The sequence below is a fragment of the Amblyomma mixtum genome, chromosome 9, assembly GCF_055824585.1.
Source record: "Amblyomma mixtum isolate Tamu chromosome 9, ASM5582458v1, whole genome shotgun sequence".
NCBI classification, from domain to species: domain Eukaryota; kingdom Metazoa; phylum Arthropoda; class Arachnida; order Ixodida; family Ixodidae; genus Amblyomma; species Amblyomma mixtum.
In genome coordinates this window covers 85,740,657-85,759,425 of record NC_143020.1, presented here as the reverse complement: position 1 = coordinate 85,759,425, position 18,769 = coordinate 85,740,657, and the positions used below count along the sequence as shown (strand labels likewise).

Here is an 18,769-nt window from a genome sequence, read left to right as displayed (position 1 = left end):
AAACCGTGTTTATGAGAATAACACTTAAAAAGAACCCTCTTCTATATCACTACACTGCTAATAATAATTTTCTTCGTGAAGTTACAGAATATAATTATCTAGGCGTATGGATTTTTGATTAACTGTCTTGGACCAAACATGTCGACTATGTCTCAGCAAAAACTCTCCGAAAGCTCTTTTTTTTACGACGCTCGCTTAAGTTAGCGACCCCTGCTACACGCCTTCTTGCCTACAACACTATTATTAGACTAATCTTATAATATGCAGTTAATATCTGGGACCCGTTCACAGAGGTAGACATAAATAAACTTGAGAGAATCCAGAAGAAAGCAGTAAGGTTTATATATAACACTTACGGGCGAGCATCACTCAGTGATCTCAAAAAAAGCGGCTTACCCTCTCTTCCTAATACAAATCGCATGTGTCGTTTAAAATTTTCTTTCAATTAATTAATAATAATTTCAAAGTTGACACCTGTAATATCCTTGCTTATTCCTCGGGGTACCAAACTAGAAATCGCCATTCTCTTTCCATAACGCCATTAAATTCTCGAGTTAATTGTTTTAAATATTCTTTTTTTCCAAGGACCATCACTGATCGGAATAACCTCACGGATGATGCTGTCAGGCAGAGATCATTGCATTTGTTTGAAGAGCACTTGAAATAATTGTTGTTTATGACCTTGCCGCGGTATTTTCTTCCTGATGTTCTATGTGCAATTCTGTTTTGTTCGTTCGTATGTGTCTGTATTTTTGTATCTTAATACATTGTTTCCCACCTGCTATGATATTGTGTACAAGGTCGCAGTATTCATAAATAAAATAAATAAAGAAAGCTTTCAAAAATAGGCTTTTTAGGATAAAATTATGCCTTTTGTGACATGGTATTGCCAGGCGTAGCGGACACCGGAAAGCCGGTGAATCATCTTGACTAGTAAGATAGTTAACTAATTTCCAATAATTAACTTTTTTACTATTGCAGTTAGCTGCCTAGTGGCAATGAGAGATCTATAGCCGATGGTTAGTAATATTCATATCATTTTTTAGAATTCAGAAACGCGATTACCCTTGGCGCTGTGGCTCGACAAAATTTGGCTTTTTCGACTAGTTACATCCACTGGAGAGGCTGCTTTTCCTGCACGCTATCGAAAGCACATGTATTTTCGCATGATGAAGCCAAACTTTGTCGAGCCTCAGTGGCGACTGCAATAGAGTTTTCGAAATTCTAAAAAATGATATGGCTATTACTAACGACCGGCTACAAATATCTAATCACAACTAGGCACCTTACTCTACTAGTTAGAAAGTTAATTATTAAAAGTTAGTTAACCAGCTTACTACCTAAGACGATTCACCGGTGTTGTGGTGTCCGCCAACACTGCTAATGCTATGCCGCAAAAGCCATATTTTTACTTTAAAAAGCCTGTTTGTGACAGTGTTCGCTGAAACATCCGGTTTAATGCCCTTCTCGAGGTATATCCGAGAAAGAAATTGATTTTTCGAACCGTTTATGGCATTTTTCGAGCCTGAAACTTTCATGAAACTTCTTGCTGGAAGGATTAGAATACGAATGTGTGCAGAACCTGTTTCGTCGTTTCCAAAGCGTGGATCCGTTTCCGAATCTCTTCTCTAGGTGTAGCCCGTGATGAGTTGCAACAAATATGCTGTCTCTCACTGAACACCGAGGAGCAGCAGGCGGAGGAGCAAAGGTCCGCCACAGAAGGCTTGGCCCGCTACCAGAAACATGACTGCACTTCTGCGAGTACTACGGACGATTCGCTACACAAGGAAAGAAGCCGAGCTCGCCACAGCCGTTATTCTTAATGGCATTCATAGTAAATTAATCAGCACTCGCTCATTCCTACGCTCAGCCGCAAAGGCCAGCTTTAAAAATTTTCATACTAGTCATCCTGTGAAATAACTTTCCCTGTCGCGTATTTGCTCAGGCTTCGCAATTAAAACGTGCCGTAGAACCCAGTATCGAATTTAGGATAAAATTTAAAGCCCCGGGACTGTTCTTTCATCTATAACTATTAGTGCAAGTGCATTAATGGTTTTACGTATATTTCAGCATTGTTCTCATGATGTGTTACCCTTACGACCACGTGATCCCTTGATTTCTGGATGAGTGCCTAATTTTCAGTCATTTGCGCAACGCGTTTGTCGAGAATTTTCTTCAAAATGAGCTCTTTTTTTCAGTATTAAACTGGAAATGATGGTTAGGTGTACTAATGCGACGAAACAATTCGCGAATATTAGTCTTTATAGATCATGTCCACGCTTTATTTCTCTAATGACCAACACCTGTCAAATAGTAAACCTGCTGACGTTCTTTGTAGTGAGGCAAATACAGCGAGTGGCATAAAGCGTACGCAAGGTTTCATCCGGACGGTCTTCTTGGGGTAAGGTGCTGCGGCTGTTAGGTATTCCGTTACATGTTTCCGCAATTTAAGATCTCAATCAACACAAATGCACATGGGCAGGTGTCCCTACCGCCATTGTACTCTGGCTCGCTGATTGAAACATTTGGTCGATGAAGTGATAGGTATTTTCACGAAGACCGCTCTTCTCAAAGTGTGGCAGTAGGTCAGTAAATATGGCGTAGGAACCCAGAGGTTTTCGCTACAACAGCCTGCAAATAATGTTTTGAAACACCGAGGGCACCATAGTCGGCGGATTTCAGTCGAAGATGTTATGAAAGCCTTCGGAGTCCCTCTTGGCTGTGCGTTAACAGGCACTTGTAGAAAGATAAATTTGAAATTGCAATTGAAAGTTTAAATTATGGCCGAATACAGTTCTTGTACTACTACTACTACTTACAAAAGTAGAGCAATTCAAGTATCTTGGTGTGATTATTAGCTCCGATCTACGTTGGAACAAGCACGTGACACACATTGCCACAAATGCACATTCCGCGCTTTATACCGTAAGACGTTCCCTTCGACTTGCTTCACCTGAAACAAAACTGTTAGCCTACATTTCACTTGTCCGCTCAGTTATAGAATACAGTATTGTTGCCTGGTTGCCCTACACTAAACAATATATTGATAGATTAGAAAGTGTTCAGCGAAAAGCTGTCCGCTTCATTTATAACAAATACAGTCGCCATGACTCTCCCTCACTGCTTTTACAAAAAGCCGGCCTATCTACAATTCACACACGAGCTAGACTGTCGCGGCTTAAGTTCTTGTTCCTCCTCTTGAATAACGACACAAAACTTGATAAAACTAGATACCTGCTTACGCCTAATACACGTGTCACAAGAACAAAACATGAAAAACATCTATCTGAATATAGATACCACAGTGATGCATTCAAATTTTCATACTTCCCGCATGTAATCCGTGAATGGAATATGTTGCCTTCTGAAATTGTAAGCCAGCTCACTCCTGGAGCATTCGTGTCGAAGGTAGCAAACCACTTTCAAAACGGTTAACATTGTCACCATGTGTCATTTACCATGTTTCTTTCTATGAGAGTGAAAAGTTCCTTCTCTGCAGTCTTTTATTGTGTACTTTTTCATGCATATGTGCACCCAATCCTGTTACGGCCTCAAAGAGAGGCCAACAGTATGTAATAAATAAATAAATAATAAATCTCTCCCCACACATTACAGTGTGAAAACGGGACACAGGGCAAAAAGCTGCATAATGCAGCTTGAAGTCGCACCCAGTGCCCCATGAATACCACGACAGCAGTGTGTTTCGCGAACATCAAGCTTATGGTGAGCTTAATATCCCCATCAAAACAAAAAGAAAGGAAAAGGACAACAACAGTGTAACTCCGATCGTGTGCACAACAAAAGAGATGCACACAAATAATCGGTACAATATACAATACAGTACACCAAACCTGTTTACAATAATGCCACAATAGACTCGAAAATGCACATGACAGATAATAACTGATTCTTTGAGATTTCTTGTATGAAAACATTATTTGCTGCCAATATGATAAGGTAATTTACTAGGTTATAGGATGAGGACTGTTTAGTACATAAAGTACGGCAGAATGGTAGAAGCCAGGGTAAAAGACATCGGGTATTGTACACTGGTGTGTATTGATTTAGATTAAATGCTGCAAGGAGCAGTTTATTTTTTGTTTTAGCTGCATTTTTGTATGCACTTAATAATATGAACGGGTGCGGTATACCAACAGGAAAATACCATATTGCTTAAAGTAAGGAAACGCATACGAATGCCAAGGTACGTCATCGCGTTACTGCACTTTAGAGTGAGTGACCTACACATATCGGGAAGGCAAAGATTGCTCAAGAAAAGCTATAAATTTGCACCTACGATTAACTTTACCCTATTAGCTCCGAACCCTCAAAGCACATTCAGATTTCACGAATCATAAGGTAAATTGACAGTAAAGCTTGGTGGCCCGATGGATAAGGGGCTCTTCAATCAATTTTAAACATGCATAAATATATCTAGACAACTGATATGTCTTAATCTTTGCCCCCACCTTCCTCTTGGTCTCTTCTAATTCCCATTCCGCTGTTCTTCCAGCCATTCTATTCTTCTAAAAAAAAAAAATCAGTTATCTGTTATCTACAAGCTACGTCCAGGCAACTTTTGTTTCCCTGTTCTGATTTCAGACTGGCAAGCCATTCTTGTCTGTTTGTTTTGTTTTATGATACTAATTTTTTTCCTTTCAAACCTGCTCTTCAGCCTGCGGCTTTAAGTTTTATTGGCCAATATTGGCAGCACACAAGTATAGCAGAATTTTATTTGGAAGGTTATGAATTACCCTAGTATTCATATCAATGAAGGCATGCTAAATGCTTTCCAGTCTACTCATTAATCCCCTTTTTTTATCTTGCTTCCGATCTTTCATCACGACAGTTTTCCTGGACAGCATCACATTGTTGACAAGCGAAGTATCTCAGAAACTGTTGTAAACGGCGGAGCTCTTCTTGGAGTGCTGCAGAATATTGTACTTTACTTTTATGATGAAGTAATCCCATTGTTGCACTTTGCTTTTGTTGCTTTTCTATAATTGGAGGCACTTGATCCTCTGGGTTATTAAGATGGTCCATGTCAGCATAAAGCCCTAAGTTCCAGGCTGTTGCCGAATAAGCTTGATACGTACTGCTTTCAAATACAAATATCTGAGTGCGTTTCCGGCAGTCACCACTATGACTATACAGATGTCTGCAGCAGCTTTTACGTCCAGAGAATACAGTGCGGCTTTGATTGGTTTTCATTCATCTTCCAAGGAGGATGACGAACATTTTTATTAGTTGCAGTGTCTCCTCTTGTTCGGTTCTACTCAGTAACACATGTTTAAAAAGCATTCTCCTCACAATCTGTAGGCATGAGCTCTTGTCTTTGCCTGTAAAAAGAAAATTTACACGGGGCATTACGTTCAGCACGAAAATAAAAACAGCTAGTATGCAGCCTAAACCTAATGCGTGCTCTGCATTTGGTATTCGCTGCTACATAATCATGTGTGGGTTCTACAGGACTGAATGCCGGCACGTTGAAATTCTTACTCTCCGGACATTGTTTCTCCGAGATCGTAGAAGGAGAGGAATTATGTAAGCGTTACCGTGAAAAACATTCAGTTCTGCAAGAAACTATGACCACCCATTAGCTAAAGACCTTCTTAGCTGTCCTTGAATACAGACCAGGGTTCATGCTGTTGCCCAACGAGTGGGGATTCTGATTGCGATGACAGTGCCGTTAGTTTGGAAAAACACTGATGGTGCAGTGAACTTGCATCTGGAAACGAAGGAATTGCAGATGGACGCACGATACACTGTGTAGAACGGCTCCAGCAATATTAAGGCGAAAGCCTTTAATGCATCATACTGTCGTTAGCAGACGCGTCGGCAGGAGTGTCGACAGACGCGTCGGCAGCCGTGTCGACAGACACGTCGGCAGGAGTGTCGACAGACGCGTCGGCAGATTTGTCCGCCTTTCGGCGTCACTGCTTAAATAGAAACTGCGCCGAGGGTGGGAACCGAACCAGGGCCTTTGGCATTTGAAGCGGAGACGCTACCACTCCGCCATGAAGGCTCAAGGTTCCAGCATGAATAAAGGCGCATCTAGTGAATGCATGGGTTTCATAAATAAAATAAAAGAAGGAAGTAAGGAATAAAAGGAATAAGGTCAAGAAAAGGAAAATAAAAAATAAAAAGGAAATAATCAGAAAGTAAAAACAAAATAAAACGAAGATGTGAAAATAAAAATAACAAACAATAAAAAGAATAAAAGAGCAAAAAAACAAAACAAAGCAAAAGATGAAAAATAAAAAGTAAATAAAAATAAACAGTGCGCCAGGAAGCGCTTTCGCCTTGCAGCACTTTAGAGTGCTGAATTTTTTTGTAAGGAATTGCGAATGCAAGCATTTATTTAACGTATATTTTTTTATTCTTGTAATGGTACACCCGCGGAAAGGCGAGACGAAGAGAAGTATAATCTCTTTCGCGCAATAAATTATTACTACTGCGTAGAGTGATATCACTGAAAGTTTCTTCGGAAGAGTTAAATACAGTTGAAAATCAAAGGAGGGAGTTCCGTTCACACATTCACATAAGTTGCGTGGCATATAGCAGGAGAAGCCGCCGCTCAGTGGTCATGGTGCTCGGCTGCTGACCCGAAAGATGCGCGTTCGATCCATGCCGCAACGGTCACATTTAGATAGAGACGAAATGTAGAGATTTGTGTACTGTGCGATGTCAGTGCACGTTAAAGAACCTCAGGTGGTCGAAACTTCCGGAGCCCTTCACTACGGCGTCCCTCATATCCTTAGTCACTATTGGACGTCAAACCCACATAAACCATAAATAAAGCCATAAGAGATGATGATATTGCTTTGGGAGGTCATCTGTATTCCTGGAGTGTTAGTTTTGTCTTTAGTTGCTCATCTTGGCACTTGCTCTTGTTTTGTTAGCTTCATGCTCTTGAGACTCCTTAAAAACAGTCTGTCAGGTCTTTCACCAAACAAGGGAGTGGCAGTGACGAGAGTGCTTTTACGTACCCGTCGTTTCTTTTAAACTTGCGGAGGAAAAAGGCAGACGCTACAACACCCAGAATGAGGGCGATGAACATGGTAGAAAATATTGTTACTCCCCTTGATTCTTGCAAAGAAGGCTCTAGAAAAAACAGCATTTATTCAATACGGTCATGAGATACTTTTAGAGTAATGTCAATGTGGGAATTAAGAAAATAAAACCAGAAAGAACAATGTTAATATTTGAACGCCATATAATTCTGCTTTGTGTTTATGAGCTGATGACTGATGAATTCGCGTTTTCTGTAATATCCGTGCCTTTCAAGGCACACTATTGCCGATCTAAAGAAAGGACATAGGCTAGCGTTTCACTTACGTTCAGAATCCGTTGACACTTCAAGGGTAGCAGCGGGGCCGTGCCTCGATACCGTTGCCACTACATTGAAAGCGTACACCGACACCTTGTACGTAGTTCCGGGATCCAAATCTGTGCAGTTGTATGATAGTTTCGTCGTGTTCGCCATGATGAGATCAGTTCCATTCTTCAGAAACACGCTGTAACCGGTAAGGGGACCGTTTCGCTCCTTCGGCTCTTGCCACCGAAGCAAAATCCACTCAAGGCCGGCCATGCCCACATTCAAGTTCTCCGGCTCAGAAGGGGCTGAAAATAGAGTCACTGGTCACATAGGGCTATTTTGGTGCAATGAGAAGCAATCAGAGTGCCAGAGAATCTTAATTTTATGCCGAAATAAAAGCGGACAGTACACCGCAAGTTATACTTTTCAGTGTATAAGACTAGCTTATGAGTGTGTGCATTTACTTGGAGCTCGTAGTCTTACTACCCTCAAAATTAAGTTGTCTGTCATATAACGCTATGAGAAGAACTGCACAAGTAAGCTAAACTGGGCTAGTCGGAGCAATTGCATCTTAGAAAAACGTAGCGCGAAAAACGAGACACAGAAAAGGTGAAGACAGGACACGTGCGCTTTCTCACGACTGAATTTTTATTGGATAAGTTATCAGAATATATACTGTAGATATGGAAGAGGGGAAGGAAGAAGGAAATACCACAACAACAACACAAAAAAGAACAAGACGAGGAGATAAAAGGCTGGCGAAGAAAGCAAGTACATAGCAACATAAAACGCGTGCAGTGTTACTTAACAACCGATTCAAGGTACACAATCTAACTTTTTGTCAAGGCGATGGATGCGTCACTAACACTCTTTTCCCCTCCTTTCGCGATATGGAACACTCGTGTCCTGTCTTCACCTTTTCTGTGTCTCGTTTATCGCGCTACGTTTTTCTAAGATGCAAACGCTACGAGAAACTGTCGTGCATACTTTTTTGGAGGCAAAATAATTGCACACTGACCTCCAATGTCTGTCTGAACGTCCATGTTTCGTTGTTGGCCGCACTTCGTGTCACTGGTGCAGGAGGCGATCCCGATCTGGTAGCGCTTCCATGGTTCGAGGCGATCAACAGTTACGGCATGGTTTGTCGTGTTCATCCACTTGTCAGAGCCGACCCAGATAATGTAGGCCACGATGTCATATCTAGGGTCGTTTGGCTTTTTCCAGTGGAAACTGATGCTGCTGTTTGTGACACCGTCCACATAAAAGCGAGGTGGCATTGGCCCTGAAAGACAGTTGGGTTTTTAGGATGTTTGGCGCTCTCTTTACCCTTGATTTGGTTTATTGGGGTTTAACGTCCTAAAGCGACTCAGGCTATGGGGATGTCGCAATGGAGGTGTCTAGATAATTTCGACCACACGGAGTTCCTTAATGGGATGATACAAAGCGCAAGAGTGGATAGGACGAACGTACAACGAACACGGGTAAGGCGCTTGACGCCTAGCCACTGAGCCACTACGGCGGCTACAATTACTCCTGGACTGGACAATGCGCTGAAGGCTACGTAATAGATTGTTGTGCTTTTAGCTCCCGTTGTCGGCAGTGTGGTGGCGTCACGCCGAGACCGAGAGCCAACATCTGGGCACTGAATTCCCCTCATCCGGGCACTGAAACGAGATCATCCGGGCACTGAAACGATAGCACCCGGGCACCGTACGAGATTTAACGAGACTCTACGAGAGAGGGCCGTGGGGGGCCGCTTCCGCGCCGTCCCCAAGGATGGCGCTGCGGTCCCACACTCACGCATGTAAAAGACTGACCGCTGGGGCTTCAGCTTATGAAGTTTAACCCTTTGGCAGGCAGGTGTATACACAATCGCGGAGTATTAGAACGCGCTGCTTGTACATTCCTGTCAAGCCTGCGTCTCGTCGTGTCCGCGTACACTTCTGCATCGTCCTGCATTTCAATGCCGCCACCGTCACAGCTGTTTAAGCCGAGCAATGGAGCCTGATGAAGGGGAGGGAGGAAGCGTCTTGCGGAAAACGATCGCTTTGCGAGTGATACGCCATAGCCGAAGACTTGTCGCCGCTGCCGACAACGCCATGATTATGCGGCCGCTCCCGAAAGCGACCAGGCCGCCACGGTTCGCGGCTGCCTACGTAAGCCCGCACTACTGCAGGCGATCGTTTCAACGCAACAAGAAGAGTGTGGTGTGGTGAGGTGAACACTAGACCCATTTCAAGATTTTCACTAGTACCATCTACAACCAATGCGTTATGACCGTAAACATTTCATGCTTACTCTACTGTCGGTTACGGGGGAGGCAGATTTTTTTTTCTTTTTCCTGCTGATATTTACAAAGAACGAATGACTTAATGAGAAAAATCCGTCTGAGCTGAGGAATGAAGTCAAACTTCTCGAGCACAAGCACTAAATCAGCAATAAACGAAATAAGAAATGTTATTAGCTGGAGGTTGTTTAGACGCTTTCTGCTTTGTTCCGCACGTACAGCAAATGGTAAGATATCTTTGGCGTTAACGCTCCTCTATTCCCTGGACGTGGAAACCATTCTTCAGCGGTGACCAATAGGAAGGCGCTGGAATGGCAACATTTTGTTGTTCTCTGAAAGCGCGCCTTATAATCGTGTACATGTGAAACATGCATCGCAGGTCTGCGGTGAAACGTAAATCACTGCCGCTTGAAATAGAGCTTTTGTGCAGATTCCTTAGCGTCTATTGAGCTCTAGCGGCCTTAATTAGATGTAATGCCGCTAAGCAGCACTTCACACAACCGTATGCAGTGCAAAAAAAAGTTCCCCAAGGTTTATCCGGCACAAACAAACTCCTATGATTTGAGCAGAAACTTTCGCGCACTAATATTAGCCCACTATGCCGCTGTGCGGGAGTAGATTCCCAGCTCTCTGTAACATAACGAACTTAAGCTTAGAAACAGATGGGCGGATTCGACACCGAACATTTTAAGTATGATTTAGCGCCGAAACAGACACCACACAGTAAGGGAGACGGGGCAGACCAGTTGTGCTTCTCCGGTCTCTCTTACTGTGTGCTGTCTCTTCTGGAGCTTAATCTTTTCAAAAAAGTGCACCACCTAGCCTCCCAGCAAGTATTATTGAAGTACGAGAGACAGAGTGAAAGCCTTTTATTAAAAAGAGACAATTCTGCCAGCGTTTAAATATTGCTGCTATGCTTCTCTTCACGGGGAAGGAATTTGGGGAATGAAATACAAAAGAAGAGAGGTGCAGAAAAAGATGAAGCGTGAAGACATTACAAAAGGCTGCTATTCAATTCGAGCTGGGATACAGCTGTGAGTTATACCAGAACATACGAAATTGTGGAGTGCAATGTTCTAGAAATTAATTTTCAAAGTTGCGGAATGAACGTTGCATAGCAATAAGATACGGGATGGGTTTAAAGCGTACAAGAGTGAGCCTCTTTGTTCCAAGAATTTAGTTCGCTGAGGACCTTGGTTCACATTCGCAGGAACTGTTATTTGCTTGAAGGTGGTGCATATTCTGGCTTAAATTCAGGGTACACCTATGGGCCCTCACCTGAACATTAACACGCAAAGGTTGTGGAATGGGCTAGTCGGTCGTTCATGCTTGGATAAAAGCAGCGCACCCTTAAGACACAGACTGAGCAAGATAGGACCACACAGCGCTGTGTCGTCGTAGCTTTCTCTGTGCGTGTCTTAAGCGTGGGCTATTTTTTCCAAATATGAACGACCGACTAGCCCGTTCCACAACCCTTGTAAATAACATTTCTAGTTCCTCGAGCCCTTTTATATGTTTCTCTAACAACGCTGTGTCGTCCCGTCTTGCTCAGTCCGTGTCTTAAGGCTGCATTGTTTTTTCCACAGATTAATTCAGTGGCCGTTTGGAGCGATACTCACGATTGCACAGAGTGAGAGCGGTTTCCCTTACTACCCGCGATACTAGCTTGTTGAATGGAGTTTCATCTTAAATTTCTAGAACAACATTGATCAACTTACTTTTCTCTCTGGACTCGAGAAACACTTTGAATGCCGACTTGGGGATCATGTTTGAGTGCAACAAGAATATAAGCACATATATACAGACAAGGCGGCGGGATCAGTGACCGATGCGCAACAAGTTCAGTGCCTTTAAATGGTACAGACACAAAGTTTATTGGTGCCCTTTTTTTCCCCCTTGAAATAGAACTACGGGCCTAGTGGGCATAAAAATGTGCTCAGAAAGCCAGTGCGCAGAGTGAATAACTGTTTAAAAACGATTTTATGCAGGAAAATTCTGTCTAGGTCGGCGCCTGCGCAGAAGTTCACCTTAACCTCGACAGGCGAGCCTAGACTACCACATTTGTGGTAACGTTGGCGTCGCCTGCAAGCACTGGTTGTTCCTGAGAAGAATCAATGCGTTGCGAGACGTCCCAGTATTTGGGTCAAGTGCACATGGATGCCACTTGATTCCGGTGGAATTGCCGGGCGGCTACAAGGGCTACGTTCAAAATTTCATTAAATTAAGTTCCACTCCCCGCTTGAGATTGAAACTTGCTAGAAGGCCCATGAAACTTATATAACGTGTTTGGTTTTGAAATTTGGTGTCGTACACCATTGAAGCGCTGTGAATATTAATAGTTCATGAATGACTCACCTTCGCCGAGAGTTTCGATGGTGATTTCGGTGTCCATTCCGGGGATGGCCTTGTTCAGAGTGTAAGCTCGCACGGAAACGGTGAATAAATTAAATGGATAAATGAGATTAACAGTGACCTCTCTCTCGTCTTCCGGCAATTCCAAGAGGAAAGGTTCGCTGCGGTCCTCATTCCATATGAGAAAGGAGTAGGCGTCGATTCCACCGCTGGTATTCGCTGGCTCCTCCCACGTGAAATGAACGCGGATTTCGTCTTCTACACTGTAGCTAATATTTCGAACTTGGGACGGTACTGAAAAAAAAGAGACAAATTTCAGCATGACATCGCAGCTTAACGTGCGCCCAGTAATTAACTATTCTTGAAGTTTGTGCTTGGCGTTTTATGCATTCTATAAATAGACCAATAAGCATCTCAGCTCATGGTTAACAAGGAATGCGTTTATAAGTTCGCAAATGCAAAGCACAAGAGGCACTGTGCAAGTTATGATGCAGAAAAACAACCAAAAGAATATTATAATAAAGGGTAACTGTACATCTGCTCAGTAGTCCTTTGTGGATGCCAGGATCATTTTTAACAAGGATTCGGCATTACTGCTGCCTAAATGTTCCCCTCTCGATTGTTCGAGAGGAATAGTGGGGCTTCAAGAGCTTAGTGAGCTTAAAACGAAAGATGCAGCTACAACTTTTTGGCACCTTCACTGCGTCACATAGCAGTTTTGGGGCTTTGTGCAGGGAAAAGTTAGTGCAAAAAATGCAATGATGTAACTGGAAGAAGGAAGGATAGCAGGGCGAGTTGGTATCAGCTCGTCTGTGGTGTCTCTTTCTTCTATTATTTTGTCTGTTTCTCGCTGTACCACCCACAATTCAATGATATAAACATTGCTTAAGCTGCGCACAAGAAACCTATTTATATGAACATATCAGAGTCATGCACCGAAACAGTACCTGCAAATGCACTAAGGCTTTAATAAACCCAGAGCTTGGCCAAAGCTAAACAAAACGCTTTCCCGCAGAAGGCCGCATTTTTCTATTTCACTCGGTTTAAATGACGTTTAGGCATTCATTTAAATGGGGACCAGTTTTTCAACGCTTCACTATCGGATGACACGTATTCTGACTGAGAGTTCTCTTCCCCACCCCAAACAAATCTCTAAGTTTGTTTTAGCAATACACCCGAGGTTAAATGACTGTCACTTAATATACTGAAGATCTACGTAATCTGTAATCTACAGCTACATAATCTGTAATCAAAAATACGCATACTGAAATCCCTGATCGAATGAGTTTTGGAGGAAAGAATTTGCAGAAACTTCATCGTTTATTTGCCTAATTTTTTTCTGTTTCAGGCATAACCACACTTATTACACTTTTCTCGGCCTAGACGTTGTGATCTTTGTATGGTGACATAAAAGAAATTTCTCGCCTTTACCATCAAGGCAGCTGGGAGGTGCGAGCTGCTCTCTCAAATGTAACGGATGCGTTCAGAAGATGAAATGGTCCATATGACCGTTGTAATGTTTCCTTCACTGGATCGAATTGGTGATGGATCGAAGTGGACTGGCAGTTTTGTTTTGCTATTTTTACGACATTGTAATATTTTTGTTGAGTTTTTCAGGATGTCACTTTTTCTTAAATTTGAAGAGCTTATATCTAGAGCAAGTGGTAGGTTGAGGAAAAGCACACACAAAAGGAAAAAAAAATAACAACGCAAACTATGAAAATCAGTGAGGAATCGTGCGTACTTGATTCGCTTTTGTCGGGGTAAGGTTGCAATTGAGGCACTCCTTTTACTCCATTCCCTGTGCTGACGGCTGAAAATGTGCTTTTTTTTCGTATTTATTCATTTATTATTGCAGCCTGAGAGTCCTTGGCACTAGAGATGGGAGTAGTTAATGCTAAAAAAAATTATCTGTAAAAAATTCAGTATTTTATAACTTGAAAAACAGTTAGGCTATAAGAAGCAAATTTTTAGCTACAAAAGTCATACAGTGATGTTACCGATACCCTGCAATCTTGGCGGGAAGCTGATTTCATTCTTCAGTGGTTGGGGTTAAAATAATGCATTAAAGCAACTGTTGCGCATAAGGGAATCCCGAATTTCAGCTTGTGTTCAATACAGGATGAAATATATTGAGAAGGTAAAATGAGTCTCTCATGCAGTGAATCATGTTCTTTCCAGTGAATCATACATTGAATCAGTTCTTTGTCAGCTTTAAATTAAGCGCTGCTGAGAGCGGCCCCTATGTATTGTGTTCAACGACCGCGAGCCCAGTTGCTGCTATCGCCGTTGCCGAGTTATTCACTTCTGTGCAGGCGTGGGTTTGCTCAATAACCGTTCGCCTTTGGAAGCCCTCTTTACTGTCTTCCTGACTACCGGACTGCCGTCACCACTACGTCGCAATACATTCTTTGCAAACGTTCCAAGTAATATTTGTAGTGATATTAAACTAAATGTATTTATGTGAGGCACTGGGGCTAAGAGATCATTATTAAGGCAGCAGACAGGTAAATTGTACGGTGACGTTTATGAACACATACTATACTATGCGCACTATTGATACTGGACTCCAGTAAACAAAATTTCTCTGCGAATAACTGAATGCCAGAGGTAACACACGAAGTTAAGGCATTAGTGTTTAGAAGAAAATGAAGTTGCCCTAAAATTATTCCTTGCAGTACGCGAGAGTGAAAGTTAGCTGCTGATGAATTAAAGTTGTTAGCCTGAACATTCCCTAATGAGTAAAATGAAAAGATCTCGAGCTACATAAATAGTTCAGGGCCGGTGTTAAGAAGGGGTTCTGGCTCACCATATCAAACCCTATTGGAGGAGTGCAAAAATATAAGGAAAGAAGCCGCGGTCCAGAATTATATGAATTTTATGCTGGAGTAAGAAAAGTTGTTTGAGGTGGGCATATTTAGCGGAATTTATGTATGATGGACTTATGAGACAAACTTTTCTCAGAGAAATTATGAGAAATTAGAAAAGTGAATGTGCTTAGAAATTTGACGCAAAATTAAAGTAAGTAAAAGTGGTCGGTACTACTGCGGGAAATGCTAGGTGCCTGATTTGCGGAGTCGAATCTCCTTCCCCACCTTCCAGCCAAAGGGAACAGATTCGTGGTCATTTGTGTGTTGGAGAGTTTCCTCCACAGTGCGGGAAGAAAAAGAGGTGGTACCTTCTAGGAATATGAGAATAATTGAATCGCAGCGCGGCGTGGAAGTGGTTATCCTTGATTTATGACATTTTCAACTCCCTCGGTCAGATTTTCAAGAAAAACATTCTTAAGTATTCATAAAAAAAATGCGGTAGGCAGGGGCAGCTACTAGGTGAGTCCTTCAGGTGAGGACTCCCCGCTCCACATAAGTACCCCGCGTGGCAGGTAGGGACACTTTCTAATTAACAAATATTCGTGTTTGCAGTAAAAATTTCATTCGCAAAAGACGCAATGTTGTTAGAGGCAATTGAGCCCTCGCCAGTATCAACTACTGTTATTGCCTCTGCATCCTTTGGATTTATAAAGCAGTAAAATTTTTTAATATACATTGCTAGCTATCATGTCGAATTATTATTCAGGCAATTAAATTGGTTTGCTTCGCGGGTGTTACATGCTTTTCTTAAACAAGTTGATAGGTGACCCATCGTTCAGGAAATCTCAGCTGATTCATACAGAAGTATTTTTTTTCCGACAAAAGAGTGAAACATGCATGTGGAAATAGCGTACTTTCTTTTTGCGAAGGGCGTAAAGCAGCTCGAATCTCAGTAGCGGCGTTTCCAGGGGAGACCTGCATTTTAAAGGAGAACAAAGGGAATTTGCTGTGACAGAACGAGCAAAAGAATTTGGCGCCTAAACAAAATACGATTCATTTAGGCCGGCGTGCTTTTAGCGCCAGATTTGCTTACAATGATTTTGTACGCGTGGAAACTACACTCAGTATATTTTTGCACCTGTTTCGCATCTTTCACAAGGCAAGAGGACAACAGTTGACGACAGGCGCAAACTAACGAAGCCACGCAAGGAATCGTAGAACGGTGCACATGCTCATCGTCTGATTTCATTACTGTTTGGCACATTTTTTTCTTTTGGGAGAGGAGCTGGGAGCATAGAGTTTCTTACTATTACCTAGTGGGAAAGCTGACAACCCGTCTATGGGAGTTTCCATGGAGTCCCCTCGTGACCACGTCAGACACCATGGGCGCTCAAAGCATCATGGGGCGGTGAGCTACCGACTGCAGAACTTCAACTTTTGGTCAAAAAATAATGGAAAAATAAAGCTGTTTGATAACTACGAATCCCCTAACATTCAATATCCTGTCTGTAAATTGCAACAACGAGCAGAAAAGCATGTAAATGCAAAGTTTGCCCAAAATAAGAGATGGCTAGCTTTCCTACTGGCTAAGTAATGAACACTACGAAAACTAATATTTCGTAATTAACAGGCGCATTTTTAAAAGTAAATATGTTTTAAAAAAGTGCTGTTGCTTAGATACTTTAAGACGTTTTTTGAGGCATTTCGGAAAAGTGAAACCTTTTATTGGCGTCGTGTGCTGTTGCTTTGTCACTACTATGGCTTTTGCAGCCTGCGTTCACGCCAAAGTCGTCTGCGCACACACGAGAAGCGTTTTCGGAATGAAACATCTCAGTAGTAACACTCCAAGTTCCCGAAAAAATACGACTGTTCCGCACCAAGTAGCTCACCGTCCCATGATGCTTTGAGCGTCCATGGTGGCTGAAGAGCAGTGCTGCCAGCTTTCCCTCTAGGTAAAGTAAGAAACTCTATGGCTGGGAGAAAGTTAAAACACTTAAGCTTGTATGTGTATTTATGCAACAGCACATGAGCTTCGAAGTAGGGGCGCGGACTCCTCAGTGCCTACGATTTCAATTTATGGAAACAGAATATGCCTTAACAATACTTGGCCCACGAAAACCTTACCGTAAGTTTGTCTCGCCATTTGATGCCGTATCCAACTGCTGGAGCATACCTAGAAATATTGCCATTTTTCTAAAAAAAATTGCAAGAACATCAGGGAAAAGTCGATCTGAAACTCAAGTATCTAAGTCATACTGAACTGGTTCCACTTTCTCAGGCTGATGCAAAAGTGTAGGAAAAGTAACGACGTCTCTCAAATGTCGATACGGAGCAAGGTGCCTTGCTCTGCGATTCCCGGAGAATATGTTTCAATAAGTCATCCAGTTTCTGATCCTGAGTTCTGAGTGGGCCGCGATCCTAGATTCCCTAGATATCTCCTCCTCCCTTGATACAAGAAGGAGGTACTAATCGCCGTTTGGAATCCGCCATTAGAGCCTGTCGCGTCGAGCTGCTAAGGCGCATTGCTACGAGAATCGCAATACTTTCATAGGCCTTTAAATTTACAACTGCAGTAGAGAGAACTTGGTTCCGACAATTAGCTGCTTTGATGATGACGGCAGTTGTACTGAAAGATAATGCGCTGTATGGCTACCTACGCTTAAAAAAAAAAAGATTCGCCAGGCCTACTCTCTGTCCTGCCTTCTATGCACTTCATTGTGTAGAAGGCGGGACGGAGGTGGGGTGCTTGTACACGTCTTTTGCTCTCCCTTGTCCATACTTTTGTTATTTCAAGATGCGACACGAACTCGCCACTTTGCTATGTTGCTTCTATATGCGGTACTGAGTTTTAGTTTACTATTATCAAGTAGAAAAAGCGTCCCTTGGAAGAGAATGAGCTTCTTCGCAGCTCTTATTCCCAATAATAATATCGCTTTAAAACACAAAACTTTCCACTAGCTGCACTATATTCCCTTCCCGACATTAGCAGTTTCATAGTTTGCAAAGCCATTATGGCTGAGCTCACACATTGGTTTCTGTGACAAAACCACCGCTTAATTCACTCACCGTTTGAAGACCATAGATAGCTGCCACAGCAAAGCTTCTCATGAAGATTTGTAGCAACAACACCCAATTGCCAGCCATTCGTAGCTCACACCCCGAGGAAATACAAGCAGTGGCCCAGAAGCGACGCGACATTTCTTCTTCGTGGTCTTATCTTGTCATGAAAGGTCAAGCAAGAGCATACGCTATCTGATGCCATCAGGAACGCGAGTGAGTGGCGTTTCGGCCACAAAAACCAAAACCGCAACAAGGAAGCCATCAGCAATACACTCCAGAGCCTCTCCGCAAAGAAAGAAGGTCGTAGGCGCGCTGCGAAAGGTGTTTTATTTCCGAATCGGATCACAGTAAGAAGGTGCACCATGAAGTACGAACTCTTATTTATCTGTGAAAATCACAAAAATTAACCCTTGTTTTACATTAACATTGGTGCTGCTCAATGTAAGTGGCTGCGGTGAAAAAAAAAAGTGAGGCATTGTAGGTTTCGCTAAAGCGAGGATAGAAAATTTCATTGGGCGGCTGCATAAATTATTTTGTAATTTCAGAGTATTCGAAGAGCAAAGGTTGAAAGGAAAGCGATAGGCATTGCCGTTTACACCGAGCACTAAAATTTTCGCAAATTGGTCTTAAATAGACCCATGGAAATAATCCAGGCATAATTGAATTATACGAACTCAATATAAGGGGGACATCTTGAACCAGGTCTTGCTCTAGTAATAACACTCCTACGCTCGAACAACTAGCTTACGTATTACGTGTGCTACCTGACGATGAAAAAGTTCCACGTGAAGCTTCAGCTTGCCGCGGTTGGATTTTAAGGCGTGTTTAAAGCTTGGCTAGTTTGTAATAATAAAATACATCAAGGTCGATTTTTCGTAAACCGAAAATCTACTCACATTTTTCTAGTAGGGAATTTTTCGCGCTTTATGATCTTCAGTGCAA

General features: G+C 42.5%; 1 protein-coding gene across 1 annotated transcript; it reads right to left on the bottom strand.

Annotated features, from left to right (window-relative positions):
* Positions 1-5,257: 5,257 nt before the first annotated feature.
* On the bottom strand, positions 5,258-17,901 carry LOC149329967 (receptor-type tyrosine-protein phosphatase H-like). The gene is made up of 6 exons (XM_089559696.1): positions 17,834-17,901; positions 11,961-12,251; positions 8,337-8,600; positions 7,339-7,623; positions 6,990-7,104; positions 5,258-5,339 (listed from the first exon to the last, which is right to left on the bottom strand). The coding sequence occupies exons 2-6, from the start codon at positions 11,995-11,997 to the stop codon at positions 5,291-5,293; spliced, it is 750 nt and encodes a 249-aa protein (XP_089415822.1). The 5' UTR covers positions 11,998-12,251; positions 17,834-17,901; the 3' UTR covers positions 5,258-5,290.
* Positions 17,902-18,769: the final 868 nt, after the last annotated feature.

What these genes read in the sequence shown, in the direction of transcription:
- LOC149329967 (XM_089559696.1), bottom strand. Translation starts at nt 11,997, where the DNA reads ATGGACACCGAAATCACCATCGAAACTCTCGGCGAAG. An exon ending in CATCGAAACTCTCGGCGAAG is followed by an intron (nt 8,601 to 11,960) that starts GTGAGTCATTCA and finishes ACTGTCTTTCAG; the next exon opens with GGCCAATGCCACCTCGCTTT. An exon ending in AGTGTCAACGGATTCTGAAC is followed by an intron (nt 7,105 to 7,338) that starts GTAAGTGAAACG and finishes TGTTTTTTCTAG; the next exon opens with AGCCTTCTTTGCAAGAATCA.